The sequence below is a fragment of the Salmo trutta genome, unplaced genomic scaffold, assembly GCF_901001165.1.
Source record: "Salmo trutta unplaced genomic scaffold, fSalTru1.1, whole genome shotgun sequence".
NCBI lineage: Eukaryota > Metazoa > Chordata > Actinopteri > Salmoniformes > Salmonidae > Salmo > Salmo trutta.
In genome coordinates, this window is record NW_021823195.1 from 2,777,137 (window position 1) to 2,801,336 (window position 24,200).

Below are 24,200 nucleotides of genomic sequence, written 5' to 3' on the forward strand. Positions count from 1 at the left end.
AACCAGGTGAGGAGAGTTCCTCACTGAGACCTAGACAACCAGGTGAGGGGAGTTCCTTACTGAGACCTGGACAACCAGGTGAGGGGAGCTCCTTACTAATTAGTGACCTTAATTAATCAATCAAGTACTAGGGAGGACACTTGGCCCTCTGTGGAATGAGTTTGACACGTGGCCTAAAATGTAACAAGTTCACCTAAATATATTAAAGGTATTTATAAAGGAGTGTTGTTCAAAACCCCAATGGAAAATGTACTTAACCAGAAATAAACTCCTTACATACGTCTTATAAACGTTCTATGTTGAATGGGGTTATTCGTGGCACTATTTAACAACAAAAAGCAATTAACTCTGGTTTTGTTGGATTCAAAGTTCCTCGGATCACAAGGTTGACGTTTTCCCCTCCGTTGCTTTTCTTCTGCTGACAGCCTGATTGACCCCAGTAGGTGTGTGACCAGGAACTCTCCAAAGCTATATCCTACTGCACAAATCTCCCATCACTCTCTCCACAAAGCTAGAAATTGTGAAATGTCCAGCGGTAGAGCGGAGAAACCTTTACCAGATATTCCTGAAGATGATGGTAGTAGAGATGACGAGAAGGGATTTGGAAATGTTTTTGCTGAACTTGAATCAGTGGACTTGTCCCTGGGAACCACCTTAAGGTACTTTCAATTTAATCCAAATATGGAAAAAAAGGGAAAAACTATTGTAACAGATTCATTAGTCAAATGTGAGACATTTTCATCTATTCATAATAGCTAATTGTGATGACAATCAATTAGTTTTATTCTCACCGGGAAACAATTATCTGTACAAATAGCTACGGTACTTTTGTAATTTAACAATAGCAGTGCAGTTTTAAATGAAATGTAGCATGGACAGAATACTATTTGGTGGTGGTGCTCATTCTGTTACTATTAAAAGCAATTTATAAGTAGGGACTATTCATTCATAGATCCCCCTCTACTGATCTAAGGTTAAGTGGTTAATAAATCGGATTTTACACTGATGGGTAGGGTTATTAGCAGGGTAAACATCTGCCTAGCTCAAGGCTGTCACTACATCACACACAGGTAACGTTACGCCCCTTATCGACCGAGTCCGGTACTATCCCGTTCCCCCATCCCGTTTCCCCGCAGTGTCACCGTCACCGCTTGCCACTGTGATGATGACCAGCAACATGGCGGAAAATGAATCCGTGGAGTGTATAACCGAGCACGAACGTATTTTACAAGAAATTGAAAGCACCGACACCGCTTGTGTCGGTCCGACACTTCGGTACGGAAATATATATTTTAAAGAAAATGTATTTTATTATCTTATCGTTTGGTGGTGAAGTAGAACAGTACATTGAAAGACCTTTGTTAGCATCCAATTCCAAGCCAGCTAACGTCAGTTAGCCACATATCTTCCAGACCGTTGTTCCTATGCTACTGTGAGAAGGGTTAGCTAGCTTTAGACAAACCGCTGTTTACACGGCAAGCATCATGTTCATATGTCATGTGTTATAACGTTTTATATGATGCTTGTAATGTCATTTAGGGTGACATGTCACAACTGTAAATATCAATAAGTGGGTGTGGCTCGTTATGTCCAAGGTTGTTAGCTAGCTAGTTTGGCCAGCTATCAGGTTAGATAACTAGCTAGTTACATTAGCAGGCTACTAACTAGCTAGTTTGGCCAGCTATCAGGTTAGCTAACTAGTTAGTTGGCCAGCTATCAGGTTAGCTAACTAGCTAGTTGCATTAGCAGGCTACTAACTAGCTAGTTTGGCCAGCTATCAGGTTAGCTAACTAGCTAGTTGGGGAAGCTATCAGGTTAGCTAACTAGCTAGTTGGGCAGCTATCAGGTTAGCTAACTAGCTAGTTGGCCAGCTATCAGGTTAGCTAACTAGCTAGTTGCATTATCAGGCCACTAACTAGCTAGTTGGGCAGCTATCAGCTAGCTAACGTTACAGCCATAGCTATATTTATCATTAACTAAATAGCTAGCCAATGTTACAGCCATAGCTATATTTATCATTAGCTAAGTAGCTAGCTAACGTTACAGCCATAGCTATATTTATCATTAGCTAAGTAGCTAGCTAACGTTACAGCCATAGCTATATTTATCATTAGCTAAGTAGCTAGCTAACGTTAGCTTGTAATCCATAATGTAATCAGTCATCGGGTAGCTGTCTATTCAGCAGAAAAGGATCCTAATATAGTTAGCTACTAGTTAGCCATGACTAAGTAGATACTCCACATCAAAAACAGCTGGGGCCAAATACAGTGTATTGTAGCATGGGTGGATTTGAATGAATGACACCACCAGCAGCATACCAGCCAACCAGAGGGGAAAGTGGTGTGTTATAGACCAATAAAGAGCCTAACTTTAATCCATATAGTCCAAGGACCATACACGTTCTGTTTTAAAGGATAATTGGTTCTGGGAGCCAAAACAAGCCAAATACTCTCATCTAAAGGTGAATTGATTCTCAAATTGTGATATGGTTCTAGAAACATAAATTCCTCTACTTTCATATCACGTCAAAAATCATTTCACAAACTGGTTTTAACACAGTTGCAGTCGACAGTATTTGTCAGTGATAACACATTTGTGAGGTCCGTGGTCTTCCGGTTACACACAGGTGTTAGGAGAAGCAGATGGCTAATTAGTACAGGTAGTCGACTCTGTTTTCCGTAAGCACGCGCTGTAACATGGAGATATGACTGTGTGGGAACACTAACCCTAATAAAGGTGTTTATGAATTTAACCTTTTTAAAATATATATATATATTATTTCTTCCAGATGTGGATAGTCCTTATGCTTCCAAAACCGTACTGCAAGTGATACTTTCAGACTGAGAGTTGGGGCTCTTTGCAAAACTCCCCCTGTACAGAAAACTCTTATGTCATGTAATGGAACTGAGAGTCATAATCAAGGGCTTGGCCTGTTATGGCCTGTTATGACCTGTTATGGCCTGTTATGACCTGTTATAGCCTAACAGACCTGTTATGGCCTGTTATGGCCTGTTATAGCCTGTTATAGCCTGTTATGGCCTGTTATAGCCTATTAGGCCTGTTATGGCCTGTTTGTTATGACCTGTTATGGCCTGTTATGACCTGTTATGGCCTGTTATAACCTAACAGGCCTGTTATGACCTGAGGCCACTTATCTATCTACTCTGTCATTGCTGCTTCTGTCAAAATGATGACAGGTATGTTTCCTTGTTCAGCCAGTTTCAGCCTGGATATTGTATTGTCTCTGAGCTGTAGAGGTTAGGCTACATCCTTGTTGCATGTCAGTTTAGTGTTAACACCAGTCATAATACATCGTTTTAGAGTAGGTTCATCATAGCATTGGGAACTTAACATTCCAGCTTTAGACCTACACTGTGCAATACATTGAGTTAACCAGGAAGTCATTTCACTGTTTCTTGTTGTACATGTGACATTACAACAGGAAACATTGCAGTAGTGCCTAAAAGTGTGTTAATGATTTTCAGTTCAAAGGGCAAACAAGGTGTGTTCATATCGTTAGGAAGTTAACCTTCAGTCTTCCTCTTATTGAACTGTGTGTGTGTGTGTGTGTGTGTGTGTGTTGTGTCCAGTGCCGACAACTTCAAGGTTCATTGTTTTGTACATCCTGCCTGTCGTCTGTTTGAATCGGTCAGTCGTCCTTTGGTTTATCAGACTTCCTCAGCTCATCCTGATCTGCTTTCCAAATGACCCCCTATGCAGTGCACTAGGACCCATAGGGCTCTGGTCTAAAGTAGTGCACTATATAGGGAATAAGGCTCTGGTCTAAAGTAGTGCACTATATAGGGAATAGGGCTCTGGTCTAAAGTAGTGCACTATATAGGGAATAGGGCTCTGGTCTAAAGTAGTGCACTATATAGGGAATAGGGTGCCATGTGGGACTCAACCTCTGGGCCTACAGATTGGGTTGTTATTGTTGGCTCTTTCAACACGAGTTGCCCCTTTACCGCAACTGACAGGTGCCGGGGCTGGACTGTGGCGCTTGGGGGGGCTGGACTGTGGCGCTTGGGGGGGCTGGACTGTGGCGCTTGGGGGGCTGGACTGTGGCGCTTGGGGGGGCTGGACTGTGGCGCTTGGGGGGGCTGGACTGTGTTGCTTGGGGGGCTGGACTGTGGCGCCTGGGGGCTGGACTGTGGCGCCTGGGGGCTGGACTGTGGCGCTTGGGGGGGCTGGACTGTGGCGCTTGGGGGGGCTGGACTGTGGCGCTTGGGGGGGCTGGACTGTGGCGCTTGGGGGGCTGGACTGTGGCACCTGGGGGCTGGACTGTGGCGCCTGGGGGCTGGACTGTGGGGGCTAGACTGTGGCGCCTGGGGGCTGGACTGTGGCGCTTGGGGGGGCTGGACTGTGGCGCTTGGGGGGGCTGGACTGTGGCGCTTGGGGGGGCTGGACTGTGGCGCTTGGGGGGGCTGGACTGTGGCGCTTGGGGGGCTGGACTGTGGCGCCTGGGGGGACTGGACTATGGCGCCTGGGGGCTGGACTGTGGCGCTTGGGGGGGCTGGACTGTGGCGCTTGGGGGGGCTGGACTGTGGCGCCTGGGGGCTGGGCTGGGGGGGCTAGACTGTGGCGCCTGGGGGCTGGACTGTGGCGCCTGGGGGCTGGGCTGGGGGGGCTGGGGACTGGACTGTGGCGCTGGCAGGGTGGCAGGGTGGGTGGGGGCTGGACTGCGGCGCTGGCAGGGTGGCAGGGTGGGTGGCAGGGTGGGTGGGGGCTGGACTGCGGCGCTGGCAGGGTGGCAGGGTGGGTGGACTGTGGCAGGGTGGCAGGGTGGGTGGCATAGACATGAAAACTCCCGATGGCGCATGAAGCCAGAAGTACTTGAATTTGAAGCGCGCCATGTTGCTGAATAGCACCAAAAAAATCGCTAAGGATCATGGTCGATGTAGTTGTTTTCATCCTGCCTGAGAGAGTCACTCGTAGCCTGCCGGCCTGTGATTTGGTCTGTGTCATCACTTGGTCCTGTGTGAAGGCAACTGTCAGAATGGATCACTATTTAAATAGATATGTAGCAGTTAGAATGGATCACTATTTAAATAGATATGTAGCAGTTAGAATGGATCACTATTTAAATAGATATGTAGCAGCTAGAATGTATCACTATTTAATTAGATATGTAGCAGTTAGAATGGATCACTATTTAATTAGGTATGTAGCAGTTAGAATGGATCACTATTTAATTAGATATGTAGCAGTTAGAATGGATCACTATTTAATTGGGTATGTAGCAGTTAGAATGGATCACTATTTAATTAGATATGTAGCAGTTAGAATGGATCACTATTTAAATAGATATGTAGCAGTTAGAATGGATCACTATTTAATTAGATATGTAGCAGTTAGAATGATCACTATTTAATTAGATATGTAGCAGTTAGAATGGATCAGTATTTCAATAGATATGTAGCATTTAGAATGGATCACTATTTAATTAGATATGTAGCAGTTAGAATGGATCACTATTTAATTAGGTATGTAGCAGTTAGAATGGATCACTATTTAATTAGATATGTAGCAGTTAGAATGGATCACTATTTAATTGGGTATGTAGCAGTTAGAATGGATCACTATTTAATTAGATATGTAGCAGTTAGAATGGATCACTATTTAAATAGATATGTAGCAGTTAGAATGGATCACTATTTAATTAGATATGTAGCAGTTAGAATGATCACTATTTAATTAGATATGTAGCAGTTAGAATGGATCAGTATTTCAATAGATATGTAGCATTTAGAATGGATCACTATTTAATTAGATATGTAGCAGTTAGAATGGATCACTATTTAATTAGATATGTAGCAGTTAGAATGGATCAGTATTTCAATAGATATGTAGCAGTCAGAATGGATCACTATTTAAATAGATATGTAGCAGTTAGAATGGATCACTATTTAATTAGATATGTAGCAGTCAGAATGGATCACTATTTAATTAGATATGTAGCAGTCAGAATGGATCACTATTTAAATAGATATGTAGCAGTTAGAATGGATCACTATTTAATTAGATATGTAGCAGTTAGAATGGATCAGTATTTCAATAGATATGTAGCAGTCAGAATGGATCACTATTTAAATAGATATGTAGCAGTTAGAATGGATCACTATTTAATTAGATATGTAGCAGTCAGAATGGATCACTATTTAATTAGATATGTAGCAGTCAGAATGGATCACTATTTAAATAGATATGTAGCAGTTAGAATGGATCACTATTTAATTAGATATGTAGCAGTTAGAATGGATCACTATTTAAATAGATATGTAGCAGTTAGAATGGATCACTATTTAATTAGATATGTAGCAGTTAGAATGGATCACTATTTAATTAGATATGTAGCAGAATGATCACTATTTAATTAGATATGTAGCAGAATGATCACTATTTAATTAGATATGTAGCAGTTAGAATGGATCACTATTTAAATGTCTATTCGTAGCCAACTTTAAATAATTGATCACGGGGACCGAACTTGATCATAATAAACACATTTTAGAGCCCAAAACAAACGTCATTGTATTATATTGGGTAATTCCGTCGGTTTTGTAATTTGAATAGGCTTTCTAGGGCAGACCGGTGTGTTTCTGTTTGTAGAGGACGATTACAGGCCGTTCCATCTAAATCAGATTGTGTCACATGCTTGGTAAACAACAGGTGTAGACTAACAGTGAAATGCTGACTAACTGGCCCTTCCCAACAACGCAGAGAGAAAGACCATAGAGAAATAATAGAAAAGTTTTATAATAAAAGTCATAAGCAATACAAAATGAGTAACGACAACTTGGCTATAGATACAGGGTAGCAGTACCAAGTCTGTGTGCAGGGGTACGAGGTAATAACTTGGCTATATAGAAAGGGGGTGGATACCTAGTCAGTTGTACAACTGAATGCCTTCAACTCAACCCCATCAGAGAAGTGGTGGAGGGCTGCCATTATCAACATCCAGTGGGTTAACTACTTTGCTTACGGGCAGAACAACAGATGTTTACCTTGTCAGCTTGGGGATTCGATCCAGCCACCTTTGGGTTACTGGCCCAACGCTCTAACCACCAGGCTACCTGCCGCCCCTCCACTCTAACCACTAGGCTACCTGCCCAACGCTCTAACCACTAGGCTACCTGTACCAGTACCAAGGCCATGTGCAGGGCTACAGGTAATTGCAGTAGATACGTGAATAAGCAACAGGATAGATCATTAACAGTTTCAGCAGTGTATGTGATGAGTCAAAAGGGTCAATGCAGATAGTCCGGTTAACTTCTTATGGGCAGGTGGGTATTATAAATATTTAACTTTAATAAAGTCACAAGTGTAATACATCAAAATAAAGCTTAAGATCAGACATAATATTAACTGTTTTAGAAACTTTAGAGTGTTTTCTATCGAAATCTACCAATTATATGCATATCCTAGCTTCTAGGCCTGAGTAACAGGCAGTTTACTTTGTGCACGCTTTTCATCCGGACGTCAAAATACTGCCCCCTACCCAAGAGAGGTTAACTATTAAACTAACTATTTAGCGGTCTTATGGTTTGGGGACAAGCTGTTCACCGTCCTATTGGTTCTAGACGTGGTGCATTGGTAACCTTTGCCATGAGGTAGCAGAAAGAAGCCAATTTCTAGGGTCTGCCTCTGACACCGCCTGGTATAGAGTTCCTGGATGGCAGGGAGCTCGTCCCCAGTGACGTACTGGGCGGTACGCACTACCCTCTGCGGTCGGATGCCAAGCAGTTGCTATACCAGGCGGTGATGCAGCCAGTCGAGATGCTCTCGATGGTGTAGCTGTAGAACGTTTTGAGAATCTGAGGGCCCACGCCAAATCTTTTCTAACTCCTGAGAGGGAAGAGTCGTTGTCGTGGTGGTGCTGAAGGGGCGGGTCGTGCCGTTGAAGGGGCGGGTCGTGCCCTTGAAGGGGCGGGGAACAGTAGTCCTCTCCTACCTACAGGATGGTTTTGAACAGTAGTCCTCTCCTACCTACAGGTTGGTTTTGAACAGTAGTCCTCTCCTACCTACAGGATGGTTTTGAACAGTAGTCCTCTCCTACCTACAGGATGGTTTTGAACAGTAGTCCTCTCCTACCTACAGGATGGTTTTGAACAGTAGTCCTCTCCTACCTACAGGATGGTTTTGAACAGTAGTCCTCTCCTACCTACAGGATGGTTTTGAACAGTAGTCCTCTCCTACCTACAGGATGGTTTTGAACAGTAGTCCTCTCCTACCTACAGGATGGTTTTGAACAGTAGTCCTCTCCTACCTACAGGATGGTTTTGAACAGTAGTCCTCTCCTACCTACAGGATGGTTTTGAACAGTAGTCCTCTCCTACCTACAGGATGGTTTTGAACAGTAGTCCTCTCCTACCTACAGGATGGTTTTGAACAGTAGTCCTCTCCTACCTACAGGATGGTTTTGAACAGTAGTCCTCTTCTACCTACAGGATGGTTTTGAACAGTAGTCCTCTCCTACCTACAGGATGGTTTTGAACAGTAGTCCTCTACTACCTACAGGATGGTTTTGAACAGTAGTCCTCTCCTACCTACAGGATGGTTTTGAACAGTAGTCCTCTTCTACCTACAGGATGGTTTTGAACAGTAGTCCTCTCCTACCTACAGGATGGTTTTGAACAGTAGTCCTCTCCTACCTACAGGATGGTTTTGAACAGTAGTCCTCTCCTACCTACAGGATGGTTTTGAACAGTAGTCCTCTCCTACCTACAGGATGGTTTTGAACAGTAGTCCTCTTCTACCTACAGGATGGTTTTGAACAGTAGTCCTCTCCTACCTACAGGATGGTTTTGAACAGTAGTCCTCTCCTACCTACAGGATGGTTTTGAACAGTAGTCCTCTCCTACCTACAGGATGGTTTTGAACAGTAGTCCTCTCCTACCTACAGGATGGTTTTGAACAGTAGTCCTCTTCTACCTACAGGATGGTTTTGAACAGTAGTCCTCTCCTACCTCATCGCAGGTAGTGTGTTTCCCGTAGCTCTGCTCTCGTATCGGGGTAGATGCTGACCCTCTGTCCCTGGTACTGCAGCGTTCCCATCTGTCCCGCGAGGCAAAGAATAATTTGTTTTGCCTCAAAGCTATGTAGCCGTGTTATCGTACACCGGTTTCCATTTGTCGTTGGTTCGGTGCGATGAGCAATGTTTACCTGAGGGGGAAGGACCAAGCTTCTCTTGACCAATAAGTTGTCGATTTAGATTTTTTTTTTTTTTTACCAGCTTCGATTCCGTGAACCAATGAAATGATTCTCAAATGACATGTTCTGCTGTGGATTTTCTAGCGTTTTTTCCCTCTAACAGCTTATTCACCGTTTAGCGATTTAGCGTCTTCTCCAGCGTTTCTCCAGTGTGTCGTGGATTTGACTCCAGCTTGGTGTCCAGAGCGAACAATGTCTCAGAACATCTTTGTAAGAGCGTTTGGGGTCCGTTGGAGTGCTGCATGTTGTTATATATATATGGCATCTACGTGTACTTTGACGTTTGTACCCAAACACAACTTTTTTCTTTATTTTTTAAGTGAAGCCAACACCGTTTCAATTCGTGTTTTTGAAGAAAGAAATAACGACAGATTTGTGGTGGATAAAGTCTTTAATTTGATGGAAAATTCTATCACACGAACTAAAGCTTGTTCACTGGAAGTCAGTTCTTCAGCGAATCACCATTTTTCCTAATGGAACGAGTCAAATGTTGTTTTGTTTTGTTGTGAATCAAGATCAGGACATCGATGCAGGATTCTGGAGCCTAATTTATAAAAAAATAAACATTTAGTTTGTCGATAACTTGGACAGACTGTTGCTAATGGGCGTCATTCTCTTGTCACAACAATCCTTTTTTTCCCCATAAATCCCAGTTGGGTTGCAGTTAGGAGCCAAGGTTATATCTGGGTTAGTCAGTGCAAGGTCCTCCACAGCGCCTACATTTCCATTCTATTAGTTATTCCCTGATTGTTTTGTTGTTGTTGTTGCTTCTCCTGGCTCATTGATGTCAGTGACGGAGCGGTTGGTTTGTCTCGCTGTTGTGCACAGCCAGTGTCCCGGGGAGTGGGTGGGGGGGGGGGGGGGGGGTTGAGCAACAATGGTGCCAGGCTGGGTGTTCTGTGTCTCACCCTCTTCAATCTGCAGGCCAGAGGAAGCCTGAGTTCTTTCCCCTCTCCCCCCCTTATGCTCTAGCTCTTCCCTCAGCCCCACAGGAAGCACCTGCAGCCTGGCTCTCTCTCTCTCTCTCTCTCTCTCTCTCTAACCGCCACAGCCAATCAGGATATCACTGCATGACAGGGAGGGGGGCGGGAGGGGGGGGAGGCCCCCAAAACGTTTGAAAGATGGACTCTTTTCCCGAGGCCGTTTTTGGGGGGTTGAAACGAGCTGTCGTCGTCCTCCTGCATTGTGACCAGAGGAAAACATCTGTCCCCATCGAACGTTTTATCACCTGGCACAAGGTTCGCTCTTTTGTTTCAGCCTCATGTTGATTAGTGAGGATGAATATATAGAAAGGTGGTATAACGAGGTTAAACTGCTCTTGGACAAGGTCATAGGGAAGTAGCATGGACGAGGGTCACGCTGTTCTGTGTAAAGAGCAACAAATCAGCACTTCTCTAACAGTAGGGCCCTAGAAAGTCTGTTTATCAGTAGGGCCCTAGACAGTCTATCAGTAGGGCCCTAGACAGTCTGTCTATCAGTAGGGCCCTAGACAGTCTGTCTATCAGTAGGGCCCTAGAAAGTCTGTCTGTCAGTAGGGCCCTAGAAAGTCTGTCTATCAGTAGGGCCCTAGACAGTCTGTCTGTCAGTAGGGCCCTAGACAGTCTGTCTATCAGTAGGGCCCTAGACAGTCTGTCTATCAGTAGGGCCCTAGAAAGTCTGTCTTATCAGTAGGGCCCTAGACAGTCTGTCTATCAGTAGGGCCCTAGAAAGTCTGTCTATCAGTAGGGCCCTAGAAAGTCTGTTATCAGTAGGGCCCTAGACAGTCTGTCTATCAGTAGGGCCCTAGAAAGTCTGTCTATCAGTAGGGCCCTAGAAAGTCTGTTATCAGTAGGGCCCTAGAAAGTCTATCAGTAGGGACCAAGAAAGTCTGTCTATAAGTAGGGCCCTAGAAAGTCTGTCTTATCAGTAGGGCCCTAGAAAGTCTGTCTATAAGTAGGGCCCTAGAAAGTCTGTCTATCAGTAGGGCCCTAGTCCACACATTAAAACACAATTCAACAATATTCAAAAATGTATTGAACTTCAGTAGGTAATCATCTAAATGTATTGAACTTTAGTAGGTAATCAACTAAATGTATTGAACTTTAGTAGGTAATCAACTAAATGTATTGAACTTTAGTAGGTAATCAACTAAATGTATTGAACTTTAGTAGGTAATCAACTAAATGTATTGAACTTCAGTAGGTAATCAACTAAATGTATTGAACTTAGTAGGAAATCAACTAAATGTATTGAACTTAGTAGGAAATCAACTAAATGTATTGAACTTTCTTGAACATTTGTATAATTTGACCAAGTTAATGAAATACCACATGACCAAAATGCATCAGAGATTCTTATTTTCCAACAACTTTCTGAAATGGTACCGGAATGTGTGTGTGTGTGTGTGTGTGTGTGTGTGTGTGTGTGTGTGTGTGTGTGTGTGTGTGTGTGTGTGTGTGTGTGTCCACACTTTTGTGGAGCCGTTAGCAATGATGCTAATGATAACCTTCTGGGAGAGATGGATATGCTTTATCCCCCCCTAAAAAAAAAACCTTCTAAATGAAATATTAACTACAAAGTAGCCTGGCAGAATGATATCATGGTTATTTGCATTAATCCAGTGGCCATTTGTTTTGCAAACTCACGTGAGCGCCACAGAAACATGGCTCACCAAACGGTCTGGCTGATGCTCACTTCAATTGAAGGGTAATTACACCCCAAAATGTACATTACTTCATTTATTTGTATTTATTTTACAGACCTCAAGTGGGTTAAGTATTGTTGTAGACTTGGAAGATCCAATTCTGTTTTTGTTGTTGTTTTTTAAAGCGAAACCCTGAAGGAAATAAAAAACGTGAACAGACAAATCAACAGATTTTCTAGGCGCTATATATATATTATATATATATATCAGTGATCTCTCTTTGCTTCTTTTAGTTATTTCACCAACACGTGAGGTTTGCTGTTTGTACCACACCCTGTGTTCATTTCCTTCCCAAGCACCACTGGGTTTTACACAGCAATGGTTTCATGTTCTCTTCTACTTTATAACACAGGAGGTGTGTGGCTCATTACGGGGAACGAGACAAACTGGCTAAATTGTGATCTGGGTGGGGTGGGGTGGGTGTTCAAGGGATCTGCATGGTTATTAGAATATATACAAATAGAATATCCAAATATCCCAAAGAGACGTTTTAAATATTCTAATACTTGTGAGACTATTTTAAAAACACAGGCTTTTTCTAAATGTGGAAAAAATTATAATTATGTTGCATAGAAGGAGATATCATGACATTTCAAATGCTTAATTTTTTAAAAACGACAAAAAACTTTTCAATGTTGTTTTTTTTATTACATGTGCCCGGTCGACTTCATGTGTCACTTAGCTTGTTGTTTGTTGACCAAATCGAAGAGGCTCAATGTGTAGGAAGTGGACGGAGAGTTAAGTAATGGGATGCAAACTTACGACATGAAGTTGGTGAAATGAGGAGTAGGTGACAAGCAGCAACGGACAGGCTGTTTTATCCGAATGGGGTCGGGGAGAAAACACACAGCATGTAGCTTCAATTAGCCTAGCTAGCTATAGCTGGCTAGCTTCTCTCGGCTGCTACCAGTTAGCTAGTCTTGACTGTAGCTGACAGAACAGAGTAGATCCATTCTCTACCACTAGGTTACACCAGACAGAACAGAGTAGATCCATTCTCTACCACTAGGTTACACCAGACAGAACAGAGTAGATCCATTCTCTACCACTAGGTTACACCAGACAGAACAGAGTAGATCCATTCTCTACCACTAGGTTACACCAGACAGAACAGAGTAGATCCATTCTCTACCACTAGGACTAGGTTACACCAGACAGAACAGAGTAGATCCATTCTCTACCACTAGGTTACACCAGACAGAACAGAGTAGATCCATTCTCTACCACTAGGACTAGGTTATACCAGACAGAACAGAGTAGATCCATTCTCTACCACTAGGTTATACCAGACAGAACAGAGTAGATCCATTCTCTACCACTAGGACTAGGTTACACCAGACAGAACAGAGTAGACCCATTCTCTACCACTAGGACTAGGTTATACCAGACAGAACAGAGTAGATCCATTCTCTACCACTAGGTTACACCAGACAGAACAGAGTAGATCCATTCTCTACCACTAGGACTAGGTTACACCAGACAGAACAGAGTAGATCCATTCTCTACCACTAGGTTACACCAGACAGAACAGAGTAGATCCATTCTCTACCACTAGGTTACACCAGACAGAACAGAGTAGATCCATTCTCTACCACTAGGTTACACCAGACAGAACAGAGTAGATCCATTCTCTACCACTAGGTTACACCAGACAGAACAGAGTAGATCCATTCTCTACCACTAGGTTACACCAGACAGAACAGAGTAGATCCATTCTATACCACTAGGACTAGGTTACACCAGACAGAACATAGTAGATCCATTCTCTACCACTAGGACTAGGTTACACCAGACAGAACAGAGTAGATCCATTCTCTATCACTAGGACTAGGTTACACCAGACAGAACAGAGTAGATCCATTCTCTACCACTAGGTTACACCAGACAGAACAGAGTAGATCCATTCTCTACCACTAGGTTACACCAGACAGAACAGAGTAGATCCATTCTCTACCACTAGGTTACACCAGGCAGAACAGAGTAGATCCATTCTCTACCACTAGGTTACACCAGACAGAACAGAGTAGATCCATTCTCTACCACTAGGACTAGGTTACACCAGACAGAACAGAGTAGATCCATTCTCTACCACTAGGTTACACCAGACAGAACAGAGTAGATCCATTCTCTACCACTAGGACTAGGTTATACCAGACAGAACAGAATAGATCCATTCTCTACCACTAGGACTAGGTTATACCAGACAGAACAGAGTAGATCCATTATCTACCACTAGGACTAGGTTACACCAGACAGAACAGAGTAGATCCATTCTCTACCACTAGGTTACACCAGACAGAACAGAGTAGATCCATTCTCTACCACTAGGTTACACCATACAGAACAGAGTAGATCCATTCTCTACCACTAGGACTAGGTTACACCAGACAGAACAGAGTAGACCCAGTCCCAAATGGCAGTTTACCTCCCAGCCCTATGGCCCGTCCCAAATGGCAGTTTACCGCCCAGCCCCAAGGCCTAGGGCCCGTCCCAAATGGCACTAATCCCTATATAATCCTCAACTCTGGATCTCCAAGCCTTGTTCTACTGCTTTAGTTCATTGTTCCTCTCTGAGTCACTGATTTAGACCTGGGACACCAGGTGGGTGTAAATAATGATCAGGTACAACAGAAAACCCATCAGGCTCCAGACCTCGTAGGGTCAGAGTTGAATACCCGTGCCCTATATAGTGCACTATTTTGGACCAGGGCCCATAGCCATTTGGGACGTAGCCTAGGCCTATATTACAGAGCGATAACGCCAGTTAAGGCCACACGGTGATCTCTCCACTCAAGTCTAATGTAGGGTGAGACCACATCATTTGAATATTTGGAAGATGATCGTCCTATACTTTCAAATAGCTTTTTATTAGCCTCGTTTGTTTCTCGACAGCTACGTTGAACCGATCTAGCCTAGTTACCATGAAATGCTGCTGTCCGGGGGGGATTCCTCACCAGACTATAACAACACAGACCAGGGTTGGGATGCAATCCTTCCAGGGTCCTTTTAGAGGAAGGATTGTTGACATTTTTGGCCTTAACGCAGGCCTGTTTTAAAGATGAACCCATGGCCGCCCCACCACCGTTGTTAATGTTTTTCGTTGCCGAGCTGAGGAGCAGGATGGTAAAAAATAAATTGCTGTATGTATTGTGCTCTTCTATCGCACGTGATGTCTGAGAGAAGAGAGCTGGTCTTTTTGAACTGGTCTTTTTGTGTCGTTGTAATGTCACAAATAGATGTGGCTGTTTTCACCATTAAGGTTTTCAGCTGTAAACGTTCAATGCAGATGGTTTTTTTACCTTTTATTTTTTTATTTTTTTTTTTATATCAAATTTTTTCTGGGTAATAATTAAGTACCTTACTGTGATTTGGTTTCAATTTCAAATGGTCAAAAATAAACCAAAAATTGTTTCTTAGCAATTTCTCAAGCAAGAATTTATCTAGGACCGTCTGGGAGTGGTCTGAGTGGGGAGACTAGCTGTTATTGGTCGAGGTTTGGAACACTCTCTTTCCTAGCCACTGTGCTTCTACACCTGCATTACTTCCTGTTTGTGGTTTTAGGCTGGGTTTCTGTACAGCACTTTGAGATATCAGCTGATGTAAGAAGGGCTTTATCAATATATTGGTCTTTTTGAATGTCACCAGAGAGGCCAAATCTCCATCCCACCATAACAGGCAGAAATTTCAGCTGGTCTTTCTTCCAACCTCATAATATGGAAATGTAAACACAGGAAAACTCGTTTTTGACTGCACTGGACCTTTATAAGACTCTGAAATGTTTAATCTGGAACTGCTACAAAGTAAAGATTAGTGTTGTGTGAAGCTTTACTGCTTTCTCTTTTAATGAGTATTTTGATTTCAATAACAATTTCCTGCACGTTTAATTTATGAATATTTAAAAATATAAATATGAATATATATATTTTTTTTTGTGGGGGGATTTCTCTAATCTTTTAATATGTTGTTAAACATAATCTACTCTACCGACATATCAGAGTTCCAGACTGGGATCTCTGCTGTTATCAACAGAGTGAATGTTAAAATGGATACCAGAAGAGTCTCCCCAGAGTGGGATCACTGCTGTTATCAACAGAGTGAATGTGAAGGGTCTCCCCAGAGTGGGATCTCTGCTAATAGCCTCTCTGGGGTAGGCTAATAGCCTCTCTGGGGTAGGCTAATAGCCTCTCTGGGGTAGGCTAATAGCCTCTCTGGGGTAGGCTAATAGCCCCTCTGGGGTAGGCTAATAGCCCCTCTGGGGTAGGCTAATAGCCCCTCTGGGGTAGCCTAATAGCCCCTCTGGGGTAGGCTAATAGCCTCTCTGGGGTAGCCTAATAGCCCCTCTGGGGTAGGCTAATAGCCTCTCTGGGGTAGGCTAATAGCCCCTCTGGGGTAGGCTAATAGCCTCTCTGGGGTAGCCTAATAGCCTCTCTGGGGTAGCCTAATAGCCTCTCTGGGGTAGCCTAATAGCCTCTCTGGGGTAGCCTAATAGCCCCTCTGGAGTGGGCTAATAGCCTCTCTGGGGTAGGCTAGGTTAGGTCTATAGATTCTCTGGGGTAGGCTAATAGCCGCTCTGGGGTAGGCTAATAGCCGCTCTGGGGTAGGCTGATAGCCTCTCTGGGGTAGGCTGATAGCCTCTCTGGGGTAGGCTGATAGCCTCTCTGGGGTAGGCTGATAGCCTCTCTGGGGTAGGCTGATAGCCTCTCTGGGGTAGGCTAATAGCCTCTCTGGGGTAGGTTAGGTCTATAGATTCTCTGGGGTAGGCTAATAGCCCCTCTGGGGTAGGCTAATAGCCCCTCTGGGGTAGCCTAATAGCCTCTCTGGGCTAGGTTAGGTCTATAGATTCTCTGGGGTAGGCTAGGTTAGGTCTATAGCTCGTTCTTAGTTGATTTTGGATGTGTTTGCTGTATTAACCCCGGGGACCTCACACGGTATGAAGATCAGAAGAATATCCCAGTCACGTTAGAAAGTAGAGGTTAACTGAAGGTCGTTTCCTGCTGAAACAGAGAGTTCTGGTAAACCTTAAGTGTGACCAGTGACACTTCTGTTCCTCTTTGGCCTCCATGTGGACTGTGTTTACTAGGTTGCTGGTCACTGTGTGCTGTGCCCTCGGCATCATTCACTGTCTGTAGTTCAGGGTAAAAGTCAAACAAATGATTCATGAACAAAACTCGTCTGTTATGTAAAGCAGTGTGAGTGGAAACGGTGAGTTTAATCAGATTACCTACCGCAGGTGTTGTTCTATGGCTCTGAATACCCATAAAGCAATAGTCAGTTATAGATACTGAATGCACTATTCATGTGTGGGGTTGCAGCAGGTGGTAGGATTTCCCTGCTAGAGGTCATTGAGTTTGTGTGGCTTATAAGGGATGTGTCATGTTTAAACTGATAAAAAAATAAATAACGTTTTTCCATTTAAAATGCTAATAAAAATGTCCATGTAAATTCAGAATGCAGCTGTGCTGAGGCCAGTAATGGTTTAGGTCTCACGGTGCCTTTTTTACATGGGGGAAGCGTTTCACCTGTACTTCCATTACTGTACCTCAACTCCACCTCACAAAGTCTGCGTTTCCTTCTCATTTAACTTCTGTCTATATCCTGTCTATATAAGGTCCCACAGTTGACAGTGCATGTCAGAGCACAAATCAAGCCATGAGGTTAAATAAATTGTCTGTAGAGCTCCGAGAAAGGATTGTGTCGAGGCACAGATCTGGGGAAGGGAACCAAAACATTTCTGCAGCATTGAAGGTCCCCAAGAACACAGTGGCCTCCATTATTGTTAAATAGAAGTTCAGAATCACCAAGACTCTTCCTAGAGTTGGCCGCCCGACCAAACTGAGCAATTGGGGGAGAAGGGCCTTGGTCAGGGAGGTGACCAAGAACCTGATGGTCACTCTGACAGAGCTCCAGAGTTCCTCTGTGAAGATGGGAGAACCTTCCAGAAGGACAACCATCTCTGCAGCACTTCACCAAACAGGCCTTTATGGTAGAGTGGCCAGACAGAAGCCGCCACTCAGTAAAAAGCACATGACAGCCCGCTTGGAGTTTGCCAAAAGGCACCTAAAGAACTGGCACCTGATGAAACCAAGATGAATGCCAAGTGTCACATCTGGAGGAAACCTGGCGCCATCTTTACGCTGAAGCACGGTGGTGGCAGCGTCAAGCTGTGGGGATGTTTTTCAGCAGCAGGTACTGGTAAAGGTGCTTCAACAAAGTACTGCGTGAAGGGTCTGAATACTTATGTAAAATGTGATACTTCAGTTTTTTTATTTTCATAAATTAGCAAACAAAAAAAAAACAGTTTTTTTGCTTTGTCTTTCTGGGGTATTGTGTGTAGATTGATTAAAAACAAAACATTTTCCTCATCCATTTTAGAATAAGGCTGTAACGTAACAATGTGGAAAAAGTCAAGCGGTCTGAATACTTTCCGAATGCGCTGTAGGCAGGTCAGCCAGCAGCAGACAGACGGTCAGAACCGGTCACTAGGCCTTTCTATCAGCATTCAAAAGCTGTATCTCGCAACTTCCTGAGAAACAGGGCCTATCATCAATGGATATGCTAAGATATTGAGATGAGGTGAGATGATTCACTCTTCACACTGTCACAAACAGTTTCTGGCCATGTTCACGGGTTTGCTTCACACTGTTCATGGTAACCAGGGCACCAAAACAGCGGAGAAGTCGAGCCTCGTACTTCAAAACGCTCTTAGTTGTTTGTGGAAATTGACCCACTATGCTGTTTACTATCTGTGTAAATTATACAACTTCCCCAGGCCTCTACAGCCGACCGTCTCGTTAAGCTACGACACGGAAAATAAGGTTTTGTAATAACTGCACTGTGATTTTTTTTTTTTAATTGTGTTTTTTTTGGAGGGGGTTAGGAATTTTTTCTCAGCGTTAAGTTTGAGAAAAGTTTGACCGTTCATTGCCCTATTTGTTCCATCCTGCAGTATGTCTAGACTGACTACTCCTTTTCACTTCCTGGTTCTGCTGTGGCTGTTCTGCGTTTTGTCCAGTAGGGGGAGACGTAGGTTCACAAACTGGACAGAACAACCCTGCTGTTTTGTTCCCAGTTCAACCAACATTCAGCTCGGTGTTTGTTGAGCCATCAGATGGCGTTACGACTCTGTTAGAAGGATCATGTGGGCTTCCCTGTGGCTCAGTTGGTAGAGCATGGTGTTTGCAACGCCAGCATGGTGTGTGCAACGCCAGGGTTGTGGGTTCGATTCCCACGGGGGGCCAGTACAAAAATAAAAAGCATGAAATTAAATGTATGAAATGTATGCATTCACTACTGTAAGTCGCTCTGGATAAGAGCATCTGCTAAATGACTAAAATGTAGAAATGTAATATTGACCCGTTACTTCTGCAGCCCTTTAAAACACTGACTTTAGTCTTTGTGTGCAAGGTAGTGCACTGGCTATCAGAGCCTCCACTCTGTCCCACAGCCCAGCCCACACTGTTGGTTAGGTGATATCTCAGCCCAGCCCACACTGTTGGTTAGGTGATATCTCAGTCCAGCCCACACTGTTGGTTAGGTGATATCTCAGTCCAGTCCAGCCTAAACTGTTGGTTAGGTGATATCTCAGTCCAGTCCAGCCTACACTGTTGGTTAGGTGATATCTCAGTCCAGCCTACACTGTTGGTTAGGTGATATCTCAGCCCAGTCCAGCCTACACTGTTGGTTAGGTGATATCTCAGCCCATCCCAGCCTACACTGTTGGTTAGGTGATATCTCAGTCCAGCCTACACTGTTGGTTAGGTGATATCTCAGCCCAGCCTACACTGTTGGTTAGGTGATATCTCAGCCCAGTCCAGCCTACACTGTTGGTTAGGTGATATCTCAGCCCAGCCCAGCCTACACTGTTGGTTAGGTGATATCTCAGTCCAGCCTACACTGTTGGTTAGGTGATATCTCAGCCCAGTCCAGCCTACACTGTTGGTTAGGTGATATCTCAGCCCAGTCCAGCCTACACTGTTGGTTAGGTGATATCTCAGCCCAGCCTACACTGTTGGTTAGGTGATATCTCAGTCCAGCCCAGCCTACACTGTTGGTTAGGTGATATCTCAGCCCAGTCCAGCCTACACTGTTGGTTAGGTGATATCTCAGTCCAGTCTACACTGTTGGTTAGGTGATATCTCAGTCCAGCCCAGCCTACACTGTTGGTTAGGTGATATCTCAGTCCAGCCCAGCCTACACTGTTGGTTAGGTGATATCTCAGTCCAGCCCAGCCTACACTGTTGGTTAGGTGATATCTCAGTCCAGCCCAGCCTACACTGTTGGTTAGGTGATATCTCAGTCCAGCCCAGCCTACACTGTTGGTTAGGTGATATCTCAGTCCAGCCTACACTGTTGGTTAGGTGATATCTCAGCCCATCCCAGCCTACACTGTTGGTTAGGTGATATCTCAGTCCAGCCCAGCCTACACTGTTGGTTAGGTGATATCTCAGTCCAGCCTACACTGTTGGTTAGGTGATATCTCAGTCCAGCCCAGCCTACACTGTTGGTTAGGTGATATCTCAGTCCAGCCTACACTGTTGGTTAGGTGATATCTCAGTCCAGCCTACACTGTTGGTTAGGTGATATCTCAGCCCAGCCTACACTGTTGGTTAGGTGATATCTCAGTCCAGCCCAGCCTACACTGTTGGTTAGGTGATATCTCAGTCCAGCCTACACTGTTGGTTAGGTGATATCTCAGTCCAGCCTACACTGTTGGTTAGGTGATATCTCAGTCCAGCCTACACTGTTGGTTAGGTGATATCTCAGCCCAGTCCAGCCTACACTGTTGGTTAGGTGATATCTCAGTCCAGCCCAGCCTACACTGTTGGTTAGGTGATATCTCAGTCTAGCCTACACTGTTGGTTAGGTGATATCACAGCCCAGCCTACACTGTTGGTTAGGTGACATTTCATGTTGCCCCTTTTTGTTATTTTGAAGGTCTGTGTCCCAAATTGCACCCTATTCCCTACATAGTGCACTACTTCTGACCAGCGCCCTGTGACTATATAGGGAATAGGGTGCGATTTGGGATGTGCAGCCTATGTCTCTGTGGGATAATGCATGGAGATGTGACTGGTATCTGAACATTCTGTCTCCCCTTGTTACCGTGACTACATTCATCATGTTTCAGGTCTATCCCCACTGTTCCCTGACCTTCTGTTTCAGATCTAACCCCACTGTTCCCTGACCTTCTGTATGTTTCAGATCTAACCCCACTGTTCCCTGACCTTCTGTTTAAGATCTAACCCCACTGTTCCCTGACCTGTTTCAGATCTAACCCCACTGTTCCCTGACCTTGTGTATGTTTCAGATCTAACCCCACTGTTCCCTGACCTTCTGTTTCAGATCTAACCCCACTGTTCCCTGACCTTCTGTTTCAGATCTAACCCCACTGTTCCCTGACCTTGTGTTTCAGATCTAACTCCACTGTTCCCTGACCTTGTGTATGTTTCAGATCTAACCCCACTGTTCCCTGACCTTGTGTTTCAGATCTAACCCCACTGTTCCCTGATCTTGTGTTTCAGATCTAACTCCACTGTTCCCTGAACTTCTGTTTCAGATCTAACTCCACTGTTCCCTGACCTTGTGTATATTTCAGATCTAACCCCACTGTTCCCTGACCTTCTGTTTCAGATCTAACCCCACTGTTCCCTGACCTTCTGTATGTTTCAGATCTATCTCCACTGTTCTTTGACCTTCTGTATGTTTCAGATCTATCTCCACTGTTCTTTGACCTTCTGTATGTTTCAGATCTAACCCCACTGTTCCCTGACCTTCTGTTTCAGATCTAACCCCACTGTTCCCTGACCTTCTGTTTCAGATCTAACCCCACTGTTCCCTGACCTTCTGTTTCAGATCTAACCCCACTGTTCCCTGACCTTCTGTTTCAGATCTAACCCCACTGTTCCCTGACCTTCTGTTTCAGATCTAACCCCACTGTTCCCTGACCTTCTGTTTCAGATCTAACCCCACTGTTCCCTGACCTTGTGTATGTTTCAGATCTAACCCCACTGTTCCCTGACCTTGTGTTTCAGATCTAACCCCACTGTTCCCTGACCTTGTGTGTGTTTCAGATCTAACCCCACTGTTCCCTGACCTTGTGTATGTTTCAGATCTAACCCCACTGTTCCCTGACCTTGTGTATGTTTCAGATCTAACCCCACTGTTCCCTGACCTTGTGTTTCAGATCTAACTCCACTGTTCCCTGACCTTCTGTATGTTTCAGATCTAACCCCACTGTTCCCTGACCTTGTGTTTCAGATCTAACCCCACTGTTCCCTGACCTTGTGTTTCAGATCTAACCCCACTGTTCCCTGACCTTCTGTTTCAGATCTAACCCCACTGTTCCCTGACCTTGTGTATGTTTCAGATCTGTGTACGATGACCAGCCTAATGCCCACAAGAGGTTTATGGAGAAGCTGGAGGTCAGGATCCGTAACCATGACAGAGAGATCGAGAAGATGTGTAACTTCCACCACCAGGGGTTTGTGGATGCCATCACTGAGCTGCTCAAAGTCCGTGCTGACGCAGAGAAACTGATGGTGAGAAAGAGCTAAAGAAATGGAAACTATGGATCTATCTAGTCTAGCTCTATGTTCAACCAGGAATAGTAGTGGATCTATCTAGTCTAGCTCTATGTTCAACCAGGGATAGTAGTGGATCAACCAGGGATAGTAGTGGATCTATCTAGTCTAGCTCTATGTTCAACCAGGGATAGTAGTGGATCAACCAGGGATAGTAGTGGATCTATGTAGTCTAGCTCTATGTTCAACCAGGGATAGTAGTGGATCAGTCTAGTCTAGCTCTATGTTCAACCAGGGATAGTAGTGGATCTATCTAGTCTAGCTCTATGTTCAACCATGGATAGTAGTGGATCAACCAGGGATAGTAGTGGATCAGTCTAGTCTAGCTCTATGTTCAACCAGGGATAGCAGTGGATCTATGTAGTCTAGCTCTATTTTCAACCAGGGATAGTAGTGGATCTATCTAGTCTAGCTCTATGTTCAACCAGGGATAGCAGTGGATCTATGTAGTCTAGCTCTATGTTCAACCAGGGATAGCAGTGGATCTATGTAGTCTAGCTCTATGTTCAACCAGGGATAGTAGTGGATCAGTCTAGTCTAGCTCTATGTTCAACCAGGGATAGTAGTGGATCTATCTAGTCTAGCTCTATGTTCAACCAGGGATAGTAGTGGATCTATGTAGTCTAGCTCTATGTTCAACCAGGGATAGTAGTGGATCAACCAGGGATAGTAGTGGATCAGTCTAGTCTAGCTCTATGTTCAACCAGGGATAGCAGTGGATCTATGTAGTCTAGCTCTATGTTCAACCAGGGATAGTAGTGGATCAGTCTAGTCTAGCTCTATGTTCAACCAGGGATAGTAGTGGATCTATCTAGTCTAGCTCTATGTTCAACCAGGGATAGTAGTGGATCTATCTAGTCTAGCTCTATGTTCAACCAGGGATAGTAGTGGATCAGTCTAGTCTAGCTCTATGTTCAACCAGGGATAGCAGTGGATCTATGTAGTCTAGCTCTATGTTCAACCAGGGATAGTAGTGGATCAGTCTAGTCTAGCTCTATGTTCAACCAGGGATAGTAGTGGATCTATCTAGTCTAGCTCTATGTTCAACCAGGGATAGTAGTGGATCTATCTAGTCTAGCTCTATGTTCAACCAGGGATAGTAGTGGATCAGTCTAGTCTAGCTCTATGTTCAACCAGGGATAGCAGTGGATCTATCTAGTCTAGCTCTATGTTCAACCAGGGATAGTAGTGGATCTATCTAGTCTAGCTCTATGTTCAACCAGGGATAGTAGTGGATCTATCTAGTCTAGCTCTATGTTCAACCAGGGATAGTAGTGGATCTATGTAGTCTAGTCTAGTTGGAGCGGCGGGTTGGAGCGGGTTGGCCATTCTATAACAGGTTTTAGACACATGTTCATAATGCATTGTAGTCAATAGCAAGTGATGAATCTGCAAATTGTGACTACCGTTTTCCTTTTGTAACAAAATATCAAAGTTTTGGGGATCAACTAGAAGCACAGAAGGAGTTAAAAGAAGGTCACATGTAAAAATGGGTGAACTTCCCCTTTTAGAGGTTCTTATAGAAAAGGAACAATGTATGAGAGGTTTGTCCTCCTAGAAAACATCATTCAGTCTCCCTCCCCCAGGACTGAGCCGGTCTAGGTGGACCTCCCCCAGGACTGAGCCGGTCTAGGTTGACCTAATGATCCCTCCCCCAGGACTGAGCCGGTCTAGGTTGACCTCCCCCAGGACTGAGCCGGTCTAGGTTGACCTCCCCCAGGACTGAA

At 44.3% G+C, this 24,200-nt stretch overlaps 1 protein-coding gene across 1 annotated transcript in view; it reads left to right on the forward strand.

Moving 5' to 3' along the window:
* The first annotated feature begins 452 nt into the window (after window positions 1–452).
* Window positions 453–24,200, forward strand: part of LOC115189570 (exocyst complex component 6) — a 50,426-nt gene continuing 26,678 nt past the window's right edge. Inside the window, exons 1-2 of the mRNA XM_029748188.1 lie at window positions 453–659; window positions 22,260–22,431. Coding sequence (XP_029604048.1) covers window positions 526–659; window positions 22,260–22,431 — 306 coding nt within the window. The 5' untranslated portion in view covers window positions 453–525. The remainder of the gene's footprint in view (window positions 660–22,259; window positions 22,432–24,200) is intronic.